The sequence below is a fragment of the Bos taurus genome, chromosome 23 (assembly GCF_002263795.3).
Source record: "Bos taurus isolate L1 Dominette 01449 registration number 42190680 breed Hereford chromosome 23, ARS-UCD2.0, whole genome shotgun sequence".
Lineage (NCBI taxonomy): Eukaryota > Metazoa > Chordata > Mammalia > Artiodactyla > Bovidae > Bos > Bos taurus.
Genome location: NC_037350.1, coordinates 27732497 through 27747159, shown reverse-complemented (window position 1 = coordinate 27747159; position 14663 = coordinate 27732497). Strand labels below are relative to the sequence as shown.

General features: G+C 46.8%; 2 protein-coding genes across 5 annotated transcripts; one reads left to right on the top strand and one right to left on the bottom strand.

Moving 5' to 3' along the window:
• Positions 1-1023: 1023 nt before the first annotated feature.
• ATP6V1G2 (ATPase H+ transporting V1 subunit G2) lies at positions 1024-3433 on the bottom strand. Of its 2 annotated transcripts, none has more exons than XM_005223649.5 (3): positions 3159-3433; positions 2726-2871; positions 1024-2243 (listed from the first exon to the last, which is right to left on the bottom strand). In XM_005223649.5, the coding sequence occupies exons 1-3, from the start codon at positions 3238-3240 to the stop codon at positions 2070-2072; spliced, it is 402 nt and encodes a 133-aa protein (XP_005223706.1). In that variant the 5' UTR covers positions 3241-3433; the 3' UTR covers positions 1024-2069. The 2 variants fall into 2 exon arrangements, with proteins under 2 accessions (XP_005223706.1, NP_001069132.1); NM_001075664.1 differs by having other exon boundaries at positions 2771-2871; positions 3159-3311.
• A 111-nt stretch (positions 3434-3544) lies between these two features.
• NFKBIL1 (NFKB inhibitor like 1) lies at positions 3545-14275 on the top strand. Of its 3 annotated transcripts, XM_005223652.5 has the most exons (5): positions 3545-3635; positions 4053-4155; positions 4778-5054; positions 13150-13371; positions 13496-14275. In XM_005223652.5, exons 3-5 carry the CDS (start codon positions 4790-4792, stop codon positions 14083-14085), a joined length of 1077 nt encoding a protein of 358 aa, XP_005223709.1. In that variant the 5' UTR covers positions 3545-3635; positions 4053-4155; positions 4778-4789; the 3' UTR covers positions 14086-14275.
• The last annotated feature ends 388 nt before the right edge of the window (positions 14276-14663 follow it).

The window sequence follows — 14663 nt, the reverse complement described above, 5'->3', positions numbered from 1 at the left end:
GAAGTCAGATGTGACTTAACAAAACTGATAACAAACGTTTGACCCTTTATGTACTATCACTTAACCATTTAACACCAAGGTGTACCATTATTCCCATTCTATATCAAGCAAACAGATTCAAAGAAATAAATCAACATGTCCAAAGTAATACAGCTAGCAAGGTGACAGAGCCAGAACGTAGACACCTCTTTATTCTGTACTGTATCCCGTCTCCCTGATTAAAGAGTGCTTAATAAATACCCTACAGATAACCTCATTGGTTTAAGGCTCGTTTTCTGTGGCCGAAAGAAATAACAGTGATTCAAGGATGATGTTACAGAAGGGCAGTTTTTCCAACCCACAATATCTTTTTTTCAACAGCATTTATCAACTGCCAGTCCTGTGTCAAGTGCTAGCCTAAGATCTGGGTACATAGCAACGAACAGCCCTATCGTCACAGAGTTCATTTAACAGGGGAGACAAGTCAAGTACGGATAAATTCTATGAAGGAAAACAAAGCAGCGTTCAGATCAGTCGCTCAGTCGTGTCCGACTCTTTGCGACCCCATGAACCGCAGCACGCCAGGCCTCCCTGTCCATCACCAACTCCCGGAGTCCACCCAAATCCATGTCCATTGTGTCGGTGATGCCATCCAGCCATCTCATCCTCTGTTGTCCCCTTCTCCTGCCCTCAATCTTTCCCAACATCAGGGTCTTTTCAAATGAGTCAGCTCTCTGCATCTGGTGGCCAAAGTAATGTTACTACCTTTACTTTACTTTAAAAAGTAACGGCATTACAAAGTAATGCCAAAGCAATGTTACTACCCCTCAGATTTTCTCTCTAGTTACCATCTATAGTCCTCAGGTTTGCAAAGGAGGAGCCACATGTTTCTTACTTAGGAGAAAAACTTATGTATCATTTGCTTTTGTTTCTCCCAACAAGCTTCAAAGGACAGCCCTTTTGAGTGGGGAATACATAAGCAAGGAACAAAAATGACTGAAAATGAGAAATGAGAAGCAAAAGGAAGCTGACTCAACCCACCAGTTGATTTGCCCATAATTATTTTATTGACACTTTTATTGTTACAAAGGGAACGTATGGTGTTGAGGATGTAAAAGGAAGGTCATGCACACAAGAGGACACAACATCACTTTAGATCTCAGGAAGCAGTAAGCATCTGATGGTTCTTTCGGGAAATAGCAAAAGGGGGAGAGCCAATAAAGAGAAAGACCAACTTAACAGAGACAAAAAGGCTAAAAAATGCAAACTTCTTCCTGGAATCACAATAGAGAGGCTAATTAAAGCCATCATTTCATCTTTTCAGGGATCATAAGGTCTGTGGGAAAAGAAAGATGGGAAGAATCAATTCTCTAGAGAATTAGGAGGGTCACAATGGCAACCCACTCCAGTGTTCTTGCCTGGAGAATCCCAGGGACGGGGGAGCCTGGTGGGCTGCCGTCTATGGCGTCGCACAGAATCGGACACGACTGAAGCGACTTAGCAGCAGCAGCAGCAGCAGCAAGATGAATGAGTAGAATTAGAAAGCCACAGACAGAAGTGAGAAAACAGCTGTGTTTAGGTTTTGGCAGGTGGGCAGGGGGTCATTATAATATCACAGATTTGTCACTTATTGAATCCAGCTACTAGAAACCATGCTAGGCTCTTTACAGAATGATTTCTAGTTAATGCAACAACAAGGTAGCATTATTCCAGCCTTACAAGGACACGGGAGTTACAGTTTAAGTAGCTTGTCATGGTTGCCCAGCCAGCAAGTGGCACAGTCAGGAGAGGGACCCAAGCCTGCCTGGCCCTGAAGTCATGTTTTCCACATCCCTACTTCTCCAAGCTACAAATTTCACAAAGGATCTGAGTGAAGGTGACCTGGCAGTTTACACCGTCCCAGTAAAAGAGTAATAAGGAGATTCAGGTCTGACCAGGGTATGTCTAAGTTTCACAGGAGAATCATTGGATCCTGCTTCCTAGAATTTCTAGGGAATGCAAGGGAGAGAAGGATTATGGTGGAAGTTGATTTTGACTTGGGGATTTCTTGGCAGGAGGGAACTGGGAGGAGTCAGGCCCTAGGTTAGGTCCTAGGCAGCAATCCGGTAGTTGGGGTGAACCTGGGGCCTGACGTCGCAGACCATGCCGAGAAGCTGGGCCAGGACACGTTCACGGTTTCTCTGCTGGGAGCTCTGCATACCCTGCACCTGGCGCCTTGTAGCCTGCTCCACCTCAGCTGACAAGTTCCCTTGGGAGCCCATGGCCTGGGGAGTGGGAGAAAGGGTGGAAGAGAGAAAAGAAAAAGCAGAAACAGAGAAAGAAGCATCCAGGCACGTGGAAGGAAGGGTCCTGGAGCAAGGCCAGGAAGCAAGGCCCTCTCCAGAGTCATGCCCACCCATGGAAATATCTAGATAGACACCACTCGCATCCATGGAAATATCTGGACACCAAAGAGACCAACATAATGCCCTCTCCTCTAAGATCTGACATGCAGCATCATCCTACAACAGACTGTAGGATCCTCACCATCCATGCCCATAAAACTCTGCCCTCCACCCCAAATGTCATCATACCCTGCATAGATCTCAGCCATCCCCCAACCTCCACCACCAGCTACACGAGTCCTTCAAAACTCTCAGACTCTCTTACATACAACTAAGCTTGACCTCACCAGGGTCCCCTTTGACCCTTGACCACCTTTTTTCTTGTGGAATCACCCTGTACACATCCCACCAGATATACCCACCAACATGCACACTCGGGGGCCCATCTCAGCTCCCCCACGACTCACTGCCTGCTGCTTGCTCTGGAATTCTTGCTCTCTCTCTCTGCGGTACTGATCCACTTCCATTTGTGCCTCCTCCTTTGCCTGCTTCAGACGCCGAGCCTTCCCTGGAGGCAGAAGAAAGGACTGACAGTGGGGATAGGACCCCCCGCCCCCCAACACACACACACACACTGTGAAAGTAGGGGGTCAGTCCCTCCCTCAAAGTTACTGCCTTCTCTCTGTCAGCCAAGAACAGGATTCTCATCACCCACCCATTTCTTCCCTCCTAAAAGCAACCGCAGCCCCCAGCTCTCTCTCCATCAGTCTTGGGTTATCCCAAGGACTCAAATGTTTGCTGTCCCTCTACCCCTAATTTTCTTTCCAGATTCCTAAGGGAAAAAATGAGACTCACTCTTTCTGGCATCTGCCACCTTCTCAGCCGCCCGCTTCTCGGCTTGCAGGAGCTGCTGGATACCCTGGGATTGACTGGCCATTTCTGTTGTTATGACCAATGTTGTTTGTTTCAGAAGCCACCAAGGTACCAGATGGCTCCCCCTCTTCCCTCCCCCCACAACGCCTAATCCTTCTCCAGCTGTTTGCTGCAGCCTTTCACTCCCCCTGGGTCTTAGTGCTCCCCTTTTCGCTCAGCCTCCTGTACCGGGTGTCTCCCCCAAACTGATCCTCCCATTGATGGCTGGTCCTCCTTTCCACCTCTCACGCTGGCAGTACTCATAATTACCGCCTGGTGGCAGCAGAGACCAGGTCCAAAGCTGCTCGCTAACTACAGCAGGTGCAGAGCTTTACCAGTTGGAAGGAATGGGGGGCGGCGGCCGAGAGAAGATATTTAGGAAAGAAGGCGGCAGATAGAGATTGAGAATGGGGTGAAGAGGTAAGGAAATTATCATGCTTGGTATGTTGGGAACAGAATATCTGGGCTTCTCTGAATTCTTCCAACTTCTCTTCCCCTCTTTTTTCTCCCTCCCATTTCCATCTTTTTTTGCTACATCTTTCCAATTCCAAATTTCTCCATTCATCTCATTTGCTTTGTCCTACAGTTGTTTTCCTTGTCTTTTACTGTATTTTTCTTCTATGATCTGTCCCTTCCTTGGCCTTACTGTGGTTTGGGGTTTAGTTTTGCATTTTCACTGCGGTTTTTTTTCTTGTCTTTATCTCTTCTGTTTTCTCTCTCATCTCATCTTTTCGTCTATCACTGAACCATCTCCTCTCTCCTCCCAGTTGAGGGAGGCGGGGTTAAACTCCCCAAGAGCCTTTGCCTCTCTGCTCCTTTTCCTCTCCTGTCTTCCAGACTTCCGGTTTCAGACGGACCCTTTATCTTAAGTTCCCTAGTTTCCCCCCGGAGGCTGAGCCAAGGAAACACCTCCTGCCCCCTCGGGGAGGAACGACATCCGGTAACACGCCTCACAGTTCATTTCCGCCCTTTACCTGCTTCTCGGCTTGCGCCACTTCCGTCAGTCTAGAGTGTCTCCGCCCTTCCCGCCTCCCTTCCTCGGAGCGTCTTAAACACGGGCTTCGGGCCTACTGCTCCGGGGGTACTTTGGGGGCGGGGGGGGCAGGTCTGATGAGTGACCCCTCCCCCCAAGTCCCAGAGGGAGAAGCCTCTACATCTGTCTGCCGGGTACATTATATTCAATTTCTAGATCATTATTTGAAATTGTCTGTGACTTTTTAAAATTAAGGTATCTGTTGATAAAAATTTCCCCCATCATTCTGTTTTGTATTATATAACAAAATCGTTTATGGAAATTTACCTGGGCTAATGAGCCTTTAAGTAATCATTTATCCTTTTCTCAAATTTTACATTAAAAAAAAAAGTGACCCCAGCGCCCCTCAAAATTTTTTTCAAACTTCTCATCTGGTAAAGGGATGAGGGTTAGGATTGGCCTCATTTCTTGTTGAAAATTATCAGAAGAAATGGGGAACCGAAGGGAGAAACAGAAGGCCAGAGATGGAGGGGGAGGGACCATCCAAGGCTGGGGTCTTGACTGCTGCCTTCTTATCCTTCTTCCTCAGCCCAAGAGTTCCATGGCCTCCACTTCCCGTCGCCAACGCCGAGAGCGTCGCTTCCGTCGCTATTTGTCTGCAGGACGGCTGGTTCGGGCCCAAGCCCTCCTCCAGCGACACCCAGGCCTTGATGTAGATGCTGGGCAGCCCCCACCTCTGCACCGGGCATGCGCCCGCCACGATGCCCCTGCCCTGTGCCTGCTGCTGCGGCTTGGGGCTGACCCTGCCCACCAGGACCGCCATGGGGACACGGCGCTGCATGCCGCTGCCCGCCAGGGCCCTGATGGTGAGTCTGTCTGGTGGGGAACAAGGTCGTGAGCAACTGATGGGGTCTGAGATGAAGGCCAGTGGTAGAAGAAATAAGCCAGTTATTTGGTCCTGGGACTCAGGGAAGTAGTTGACCAAATTGGCTTATGGCTATCATTTATGCCTTCACATTACTGAGCTACCACTGTCTGAGGAGCCCAGCATTACCCAAACAGCAACTAGTACTCAAACTTCACATCTCTCTAGATTGTTGTGTGTTAATTGCTCAGTAGGGTCCGACTCTTTGCAATCTCATAGACTGTAGTCCACCTGGCTTCTCTGTCCATGGGATTCTCCGGGCAAGAATACTGGAATGGGTTGCCGTTCCCTTCTCCAGGGGATTTTCCTGGCCCAGGGGTCGAACCCGGGTCTCCTACATTGCAAGAAGTTTCTATACCGTCTGAGCCACAATATCTAGGTTAGCAGCTACTTTTTTCTCTTAACTGGTTGGTTGCCTGTAGTATGAAAAATAAGATAGAGGGTACTCTCTGCAGTTACAATGCATGGATTCAAATCCCAGCTCCACAATTAACAGCTGTGTGTTCTTGGGCAAGTAACTAAACTTTCTTGATGCTTAAGTTGTCACTGTGCAAAATTAATTAGTAGCAACCTTTGCTGTGTGCCAGGCACTTCTCACAAAGCAACTCATTTAGGGCTGCCCTGGTGGCTCAGACGGTAAAAAATCTGCCTGCAGTGAGGGAGACCTGGTTTCAATCCCTGAGTTGGGAATATCCTCTAGAGGAGGGTATGGCAACCCACTCCAGTATTCTTGCCTGGAGAATCCCCATGGACAGAAGAGCCTGGCGGGCTACAGTGCATGGGGTTGCAAAGAGTCAGACACAACTGGGGGACTAAGCACACAGGCATTTCTCACAAAGCAACTCGTTTAATCCTAACAACTACCCTGTGAAGATATAAGCACTAACATCATCCTTCACTTCTCAGATAAGGAAACAGTACAGAGAAGTAATTTGCCAAAGTCAAACAACTATTAAGTGGTAGAGCAAGGATTGTATCCCAGCAGCCTACCTGGATAGTCGCTGCTGTGTGGTACTTTATAGAATTACACAGTGATAACACCTGTGTTCAAAGCACTCATGCTGTGAATATGTTTTTAGCATCAACTGACACAGCACATAATGAAGCACCCAGCACGTGATAGTTCAGTTCAGTCACTCAGTTGTGTCTGACTCTTTGTGACCCCATGGACTGCAGCATGCCAGGCCCTCCTGTCCATTACCAACTCCCAGAGTTTACCCAAACTCATGTCCATTGAGTTGGTGATGCCATCCAACCATCTCATCCTGTGTCGTCCCCTTCTCCTCCTGCCCTCAATCTTTCCCAGCATCAGGGTCTTTTCAAATGAGTCACTTCTTCACATCAGGTGGCCAAAGCATTAGAGTTTCAGCTGCAACATCAGTCCTTCCAAAGAACACCCAGGACTGATCTTTAGGATGGACTGGTTGGATCTCCTTGCAGTCCAAGGGGCTCTCAAGAGTCTTCTCCAACACCACAGTTCAAAAGCACCAATTCTTCAGCCCTCAGTTTTCTTTATAGTCCAACTCTCACATCCATACATGACTACTGGAAAAACCAAAGCTTTGACTAGACGGACCTTTGTTGGCAAAGTAATGTCTCTGCTTTTTAATATGCTGTCTAGGTTGGTCATAACTTTCCTTCCAAGGAGTAAGCGTCTTTTAATTTCATGGATGCAGTCACCATCTGCAGTGATTTTGGAGCCCCCAAAAATAAAGTCTGCCACTTTCCACTGTTTACCTATCTATTTGCCATGAAGTGATGGGACTTAGTTTTCTAAGTTGATGATCTTAGTTTTCTGAATGTTGAGTTTTAAGCCAACTTTTTCACTCTCCTCTTTCACTTTCATCAAGAGGCTCTTTAGTTCTTCTTCACTTTCTGCCATAAGAGTGGTGTCATCTGCATGTCTGAGGTTATTGCTGTTTTTCCCAGCAGTCTTGATTCCAACTTGTGCTTCATCCAGCCCAGCGTTTCTCATGATGTACTCTACATGTAAGTTAAATAAGCAGGGTGACCATCTATAGCCTTGACGTACTCCTTTTCCTATTTGGAACCAGTCTGTTGTTCCATGTCCGGTTCTAACTTTTGCTTCCTGACCTGCATACAGGATTCTCAAGAGGCAGGTCAGGTGGTCTGGTACTCCCATCTCTTTCAGAATTTTCCACAGTTTGTTGTGATCAGCACATGCTAAGCACTCTAGCCATTGTTCCTGTGGGTATTAATAGATCCATACTCCTTTACCCACAGTTCTGAAACTCAGAAACACTCTGAGAACCGTATTTTTTCATCAACCTGCCACCAAACTCATTTGGTGACAAAAATCTAACCTAAACTGAAGCTAATCTATTTATGATATGCTGTTATCCTACTGATGTCAGTATTCATACATTTCACTGCAGAAACATTCACATGTTTGGTTACCAGGGCTAGCCTAGCCATGCTCTCCCAGACTACCTGATATACAGTGTACCATTGTCCCTTGGTATCTGAGAGGGATTGGTTCTAGAACCCCCCACTCCCAGGATACCCAAATCCACAGGTGCTCAAGTCCCTTTTATGAAATGGTGTGATGTTTGCGTATAACCCATGCACTGTCTTCCTGTAGATTACTTAACATACTTAATCCAATGGAAATGTTACGTAGATAGTTGTAGGCAAACTGCAAATTAAGTTTTGGCTTTTGGAACTTGATGGAATTTTTTTTTCCCCTGAATATTTTAGGTCTATGGTTGGTTGACTCTGCAGATGTGGAACCTGAGAATATGGAGGGTCAACTATATGTACTTTCAGATCAGCTCTTATCAAATCCTCCAAATATTTGCATTCTGGAAAGCCTTTGATATTGATGAGGGCTTGTTGATACTGTAGTGGCAGTGGAGGCAGCTCAGAAGAGGTACAACTCTCCCTAAGAAAATAACAGGTGCAACGCCATTTCCCCTTTTAGAAACTTTCCTTCTAGAATAAGAACATTAAATGAAAATCTCTTGGTGGATGAGCAATCTGAACTCAGTTTGATTGCTATTGTCATCCCCCCCAGCTCCCCAAGAATGTACAGGAACCTCACCCACACCCTGAAACCTCCCCCCATATAGTCAAAAATCCCCTATTGTTTAGTTCCCCTAACATAGTGAGATAGGCTGACCTATTCAGATATTTTTTAACTTAAAGAGAGGAGGTTTACAAAGTGCAGGCACCCAACTTGACAGTTGACACTGTATATGACAACAGAGCAGAATGCCCTGAGGCAGACCTCAGACCCCATCAAGTTCCAGCCCTGGCACTTAATGGGCTGTGTCAAGCCCTCTCCAGTTTAGCCTGCGTGAACCTAATTTGCTTCTCTAGAATGGAGGTTGTGGCAAGTGAGGCAAGCACTTGGTGCAGTTTTGGTATTCACTAGATGATAAGTCAGAGAAGGCAATGGCAACCCACTCCAGTACTCTTGCCTGGAAAATCCCATGGACGGAGGAGCCTGGTACACTGCAGTCCATGAGGTCACTAAGAGTCTGACACGACTGAGCGACTTCACTTTCACTTTTCACTTTCATGCATTAGAGAAGGAAATGGCAACCCACTCCAGTGTTCTTGCCTGGAGAATCCCAGGGACAGGGGAGCCTGGTGGGCTGCCGTCTATGGGGTCGCACAGAGTTGGACACGACTGAAGCGACTTAGCAGCAGCAGCAGGTGATTAGTAGGGCTTCCTTACTGGTCAGCAGTAAAGAATCCACCTGTAGTGCAGGAGATGTGGGTTTGATCCGTGGATTGGGAAGATTCCCTGGAGAAGGAAATGGCAACCCACTCCAGTATTCTCCAGAAAACCCCACAGACACAGGAGCCTGTCGGGTTAGAGTCCATGGGGTCACAAAAAGTCAGATAGGACTTAGTGACTAAACAACAACAAAAGATGAGAAGTACTATTATTTTTATTCTTTTATTACTCAGTTAAGGCTTCTTTAGTGACAGAAATGTCTCTTACAGTAGGTGCTTCCTTCATTATATTGAATTCTAAGAAACATGTGAGATTGATAATTATGGTTCCATTTAAGGATGAGGAAAGCAGGGCCCAGAAACTTCAGGACCTTGCTGAAATTTCACCTACACTCAGGTCACTCCCAGGCCCTCAGGCTTTCCTTCCTCCTGGTCCCCTGCCATCCTCACCACCAGGTGGCCTTCTAACTCCTTGGTAAGAAGGCCCATCTCTAGGGACCATTCTGCCTTAAAATCCAGGTATTTTCTTTGAACAGATGAAGTGACCCAGAATTTTCTGGGGGAGGGTGGATTTCCCTTCAGCTCCCATGGTGGGTCCAAGGGATGTGTCAGTTCATTCTGAATTGGCTGGGCTGGGTTGTCACACCCAGTGAGATACCAGTGAATGGCCACTACCTTTGAGGCTTTTAGTAACACCTCCTACGAAGGTGGTCTTAGCTGTCAGAGACCCCTGTATAAACACACCTTAATCCAACAATAGCCATTCTCTGCCTTCAGCAAGAATGAGTGAACGATGACAAACAGGGTCATTTTGTCACCATCTTTGCAAAAAGAATAAGTACAAAGCCAGCTTGATTTTTTGTTTTTATCTCCTGAGTGTAGCATTCACTGCACCTCTGCCCTGTGCCAGCACAGTATGAGACATTTCCCATCCATTACCTACTTTGATCTGCTCAGTAGAAGTAGGCTGTGGCCCTGCTTTACAGATGACTGAGCCATCCGGTTTACGTTCCCTTTGCCTTTCCAACTTAACCTCCCACGGCACACCCACAAACCTGAGACTCCTGCTCCATGACTCTGTCTTCAGTGACCCCAAACCTGTTTTCAGCAAGCATGCCTGTCTTTTATCTGCCTCTTGCCTGTCGCCTTCCTGCCGCCCTAGTAAGTTTTCCACCTTGCTAAGTTATTCTCCCTTCACAACCCAATGTAGGCCCCCACCTCCTTCTAGAAGCCCTCTCCAACCAGCTCGCCCACTGTTACCTTTTCTTCCTCTGCATATCAATCATCACTGAATATAAACTTCTGATCTGGCATTTTTTAAAAGTGTTCTGTACCAATTAGTATCAACATCTCATTAAGACAGAAATCGTGTCTCGTTTTGGGGAGGAAAACAGTGCTTCTATCACTAAGATGAAGAACGTATTTATGCCACAAAGCTTTTTTTCACATTTATTTTTCCCAGTATAAAAGTACAACATATGAATTAAAGAACATTGGGAAAAGTTGATCTATACTGTTAAATTGTCAGTAAATTTGGTGTTTCAAATAACTGGAGAGGGTGGTGGTGAACTATTTAATAAATGATAACCAGACCATTTGTCTCCTCTGGAGAAAAATAGTCTTACCTTACACCCGACTCAAAAGTAAATTACAGCAGATTAAACATCTAAATGCAACAGGAAGGACTCAAATTCATGAGAGGGTTTTCTCTGGGGGATAAAACTTGGAAGACAGTATCAAAGAAAACTTTAGTTTTATCTCTGATGGTTTTTTTTTTTAATAAAATTATTTTGCAAAAATGAAAATACATTCACATACTTTGTGGTAGGAATAGGTTGCTTATCATACTATACTTGGTATTTTTTTCTGGTTTTGAAAAAAAATTTTTTTCTAGGAATAAATATAGTAGGAAAAAACACAAGGGCATAATCTTGGAGTGGAGAAAAACCCTCCTAAGAATGAAATAAAGTCAAAAGCTGTAAGTTGAAAATAGACAGATTTAATGACAAAAACTTTGAAAAGATAGAGGAAAATATTTACAGTATATGTGAAATAAACACAAAGGATGGGTATCCATATTATATAAATAATTCTCATATCTATCTGTATATTATCCAGGGGAAAAGTAGACAAAGAATATGAATATGAAAAACTTTCATTAATAAAGTCTTTTTTTTAATCTATCAGATGGGCAAAATTTAAAGGGTTGGTGATATTCAGATTTGATAAAGGACTTGACAGGCGCTCATATATTCTTTTTTTAAATATTTTGATAATTACCTAGTTTATTTCAAGAATAATTGAATAATATTCCTTATCACATATAAAAAGTTTCCTGAAAGTGATAAAACTGTAATTTCATTAGGTACTCCTATTTTCTTGATGGGGTATACCTTGGCACAAATTTTTTTGAAAGCAATTTGGCAAAATTGCACATTTTGTTTACTCAGAAATTCCCCTTCTGAGAATCTACCCCACAGAAGTACTGTAAGGAGTCCACAAACACATATGTGTAAGACTGATCATTTTTGGAAACAAAGTCTTTCTATTGGGGGTGGGAAGGTTTGTTTGATATACACAATGGAACACTACACACTCACAAAAAAGAATGAGGTAGGCTATGTATACTCCTGTGGAAATTATAAATGAACTGCTAAATGAAAAAAGAAAGCTACCAAACAACATGTAACTCTTGAAAAGAAATTGTCGTGCATATGTGTTTATATACACCAAGACAGGACTGAAAAGGGACCACACCTAGCTGTTAACAGTGATTAAATTTATTCTTCAATCTTTAAAAAGAAAAGAAAATTTCATATTAGTTATGTCCCTTTCACATTAAAATATCAGCTAGGACTTGGAGGGAAAGCTACTCATAGTCTACCACCCTGAAACTAGAATTTTTACATATTTCTTTCAAATCTGTTTTTCAACCATTGATTTGGTCTCTTTTCACACAATTGTGATTGGATCCTATATACAGTTTTGCAGCCTGCTTTTTCCCCACACCAACAATCTTTAGTGGCTATTTAATATTCTGTGCCAGATTTTACTCATAAGTGTTTTATAGTTGGAGGGCTTACCCCTTCAAACCTATGAATTTTAAAACCTCCCATGCAAACCTGAGCACCCACCAACCCTCACACCTGCTGTGAGCCCTGGTGAGAAATAAGCTGTTGAAAGACAAGGCCAGTTGCTGGGTGGGACAAGTTAGGAGGACTTGTGACAGGTCACATCAGTACTAAAGAGAAGTTTCCCCGACCCTTCATCCTGATGTGGTTTGCGTTGAATGACACTCGAGTGTGCCAGGAGATGGGTAGGGGGCAGTGGGCCTTGGCCAGCCAAGGCTGGACCCATTCTATCTTGTGCCTTCCTGGTACTGACAGGACGGCCCTTCCTCTGTCCCATCGTTTTGCCGGGCAGCCACTGTGTTCTAGCATCAGTGAATAAAGATTGAAAGACTGCCTGCCGGCCCACTTCCTCCTGCCCTAGGGAGAAAAAGTAGGTCTACAGGAAGGGAGGGTGGCTTGCTCACCTTCCTCTGTCCTGGGAGTGCAGGGGGGGCTGGTGGCTGTGGCAGGGGGCACTGGTAGGTGCAGTGTTGGCACTCAGCTGACAATGGAGCAGGTGCGTTGAGGTCAGGACTCAGGAAGATGGGCGCTCAGGCATGTCAGTCCCTTTCCCGGTTTCCCCCAGCCTCCTGTCAGCCAGGTTGGGACCTTCTGTCTCAACCCCTTTCCCCTGCCTTAGGTCGGCAGTCATTTGGAAAGAGTTTGCCCTGCTGCTGGGAACATTTCAGTGGCTTAAATTCATTATTGGACTACCTCTCCATTACCCTCTCAGCATCCCCTGGCTAAGGCTGGCTGAGAGATTTCCCTGAGAATATTTATTTTTCTCAGCTTACTGAAAAGTGATATAAAAAGAAAAATATTATGTATTTGTATATTTATAGTGGTACAGATCAGGGTGTTCAGATATTCTATATAGGATATAGTTTTGGATGAGAAACACAATAAAAAGTACAAAGTAACGCTATTTTTCAAGCCAAAAAATGGAATATACAGTCAAAGGGAGGCAAGCTAGAAAATATTTGATGTAGTGGAGCTCCCAGGACACCAAATTGGTCTGCAAAGACAGAATATTTTAAACCACCACACTTATTCATGATGTAAAGTATCAATAAGTATTTGTCAGTGACAATGGTTGCCTAGTACCCAGGAGGCATCCGTGTGGGCAACGCTTCCATTGCTCTAAGACCAAGGGAGTGAGTGACCTGCAGATTCAAGATGGCGGCCCTCCCAGCTAATTTGTGCTCACTGCTGTCCCGTCAACAGCCTACACGGATTTCTTCCTGCCACTGCTGAGTCGCTGTCCTTCTGCCATGGGAATAAAGAATAAGGATGGGGAGACCCCAGGGCAGATTCTGGGCTGGGGACCCCCCTGGGATTCTGCTGAGGAGGAGGAGGAAGATGAGGCCTCTAAGGAACGGGAATGGAGACAGAAGCTGCAGGGAGAGCTGGAGGACGAGTGGCAGGAGGTCATCGGGAGATTTGAAGGTAAGGATGCCATTTCCATCCACAGCCGCCCTTCCCCACTGGCTTCCCGTGCTCCCTTCTCCCGAGCTGCCCATCACCTCCTCACAGCCTCTCCGAGACCACCCCCACCTGCCCTCCCAAACAGATGATGCTTCCCATGAGACCCAGGAACCCGAGTCCTTCTCAGCCTGGTCAGATCGCATGGCCCGGGAACATGCCCAGAAGCACCAGCAGCAGCGGCGTGAGGCAGAGGGAGCCTGCCGACCCCCACGGGCTGAGGGCTCCGGGCACAGCTGGCGGCAGCAGGAGGAGGAGCAGCGGCTCTTCCGAGAGCGAGCCCGGGCCAAAGAGGAGGAACTGCGTGAGAGCCGAGCCCGGAGGGCGCAGGAGGCGCTCAGGGATCGCGCTCCGGAGCCGGCCAGAGCTGGGCCCCGGGCAGAGCACCCCAGAGGCGCAGGGCGGGGCAGACTCTGGCGCTTTGGTGATGTGCCTTGGCCCTGCCCTGGGGGAGGGGACCCAGAAGCCATGGCTGCAGCACTGGTGGCCAGGGGTCCCCCCTTGGAGGAACAGGGGGCTCTGAGGAGGTACTTGAGGGTCCAGCAGGTGCGCTGGCACCCTGACCGCTTCCTGCAGCGATTCCGAAGCCAGATTGAGACCTGGGAGCTGGGCCGAGTGATGGGAGCTGTGACAGCCCTTTCTCAGGCCCTGAATCGCCACGCAGAGGCCCTCAAGTGACGCTGAGGGGAGAGCGAGAAACTGCAGGAAGGGCAGGACAGTAGGAAGGTTAAGGTCAGGAGGCCAGTACTGAAGGGCAGAGGATATGGGGTGGGAGCAAAACTGGTAATGAGTGGGGGTGGGGGGATGCGGGCCACCACCCTGCTCCTTGGCTCTGCCATTTCCTAATAAGACCTGGTTCCACGTTGCACACCCGGTGTCTCCTCTGCCTTTTTCCATCACTGTGGTTTTCATCACCCATGACTTCTCATTTCCCACTCCACATGCCAAAACCTGCAGCTCCTATACCCCTGCACCATGCGGGCACACACCGGGGCCCTCTGCTGCAGACTAGAAGCCCCCTGCCCACCCACCCACAAGGGCGGCGCTAAGAGGACCCAGCTTGTCTGCCCTCCAGTCTCTCCACTTCCTATGCTGGGCTCCTCTCCATTCTTCAGTCAGTGGTTGGAGAAATAGATGTGAACAGAGGCAAAAAGGGGAACAAAGCTAGTTTCCCTCCCCTCCCCAGCCGGAACCACATCCTCCTCCCCACTTAACACCCTCTTCCCCCAACACAGGGCTTTCCCTCTGCTGAGTCA

Bases quoted from the DNA above. Each gene is read 5' to 3' on its own strand.
- ATP6V1G2 (XM_005223649.5), bottom strand. From the start codon at position 3,240: ATGGCCAGTCAATCCCAGGGTATCCAGCAGCTCCTGCAAGCCGAGAAG. The intron at 2,872-3,158 runs GTGAGTCTCATT...TTCTGCCTCCAG, and splicing joins GGTGGCAGATGCCAGAAAGA to GGAAGGCTCGGCGTCTGAAG. The intron at 2,244-2,725 runs GTGGGTATATCT...CCCACTCCCCAG, and splicing joins GCCCCCGAGTGTGCATGTTG to GCCATGGGCTCCCAAGGGAA.
- NFKBIL1 (XM_005223652.5), top strand. From the start codon at position 4,790: ATGGCCTCCACTTCCCGTCGCCAACGCCGAGAGCGTCGCTTCCGTCGC. The intron at 5,055-13,149 runs GTGAGTCTGTCT...TCCCGTCAACAG, and splicing joins TGCCCGCCAGGGCCCTGATG to CCTACACGGATTTCTTCCTG. The intron at 13,372-13,495 runs GTAAGGATGCCA...CCTCCCAAACAG, and splicing joins GGTCATCGGGAGATTTGAAG to ATGATGCTTCCCATGAGACC.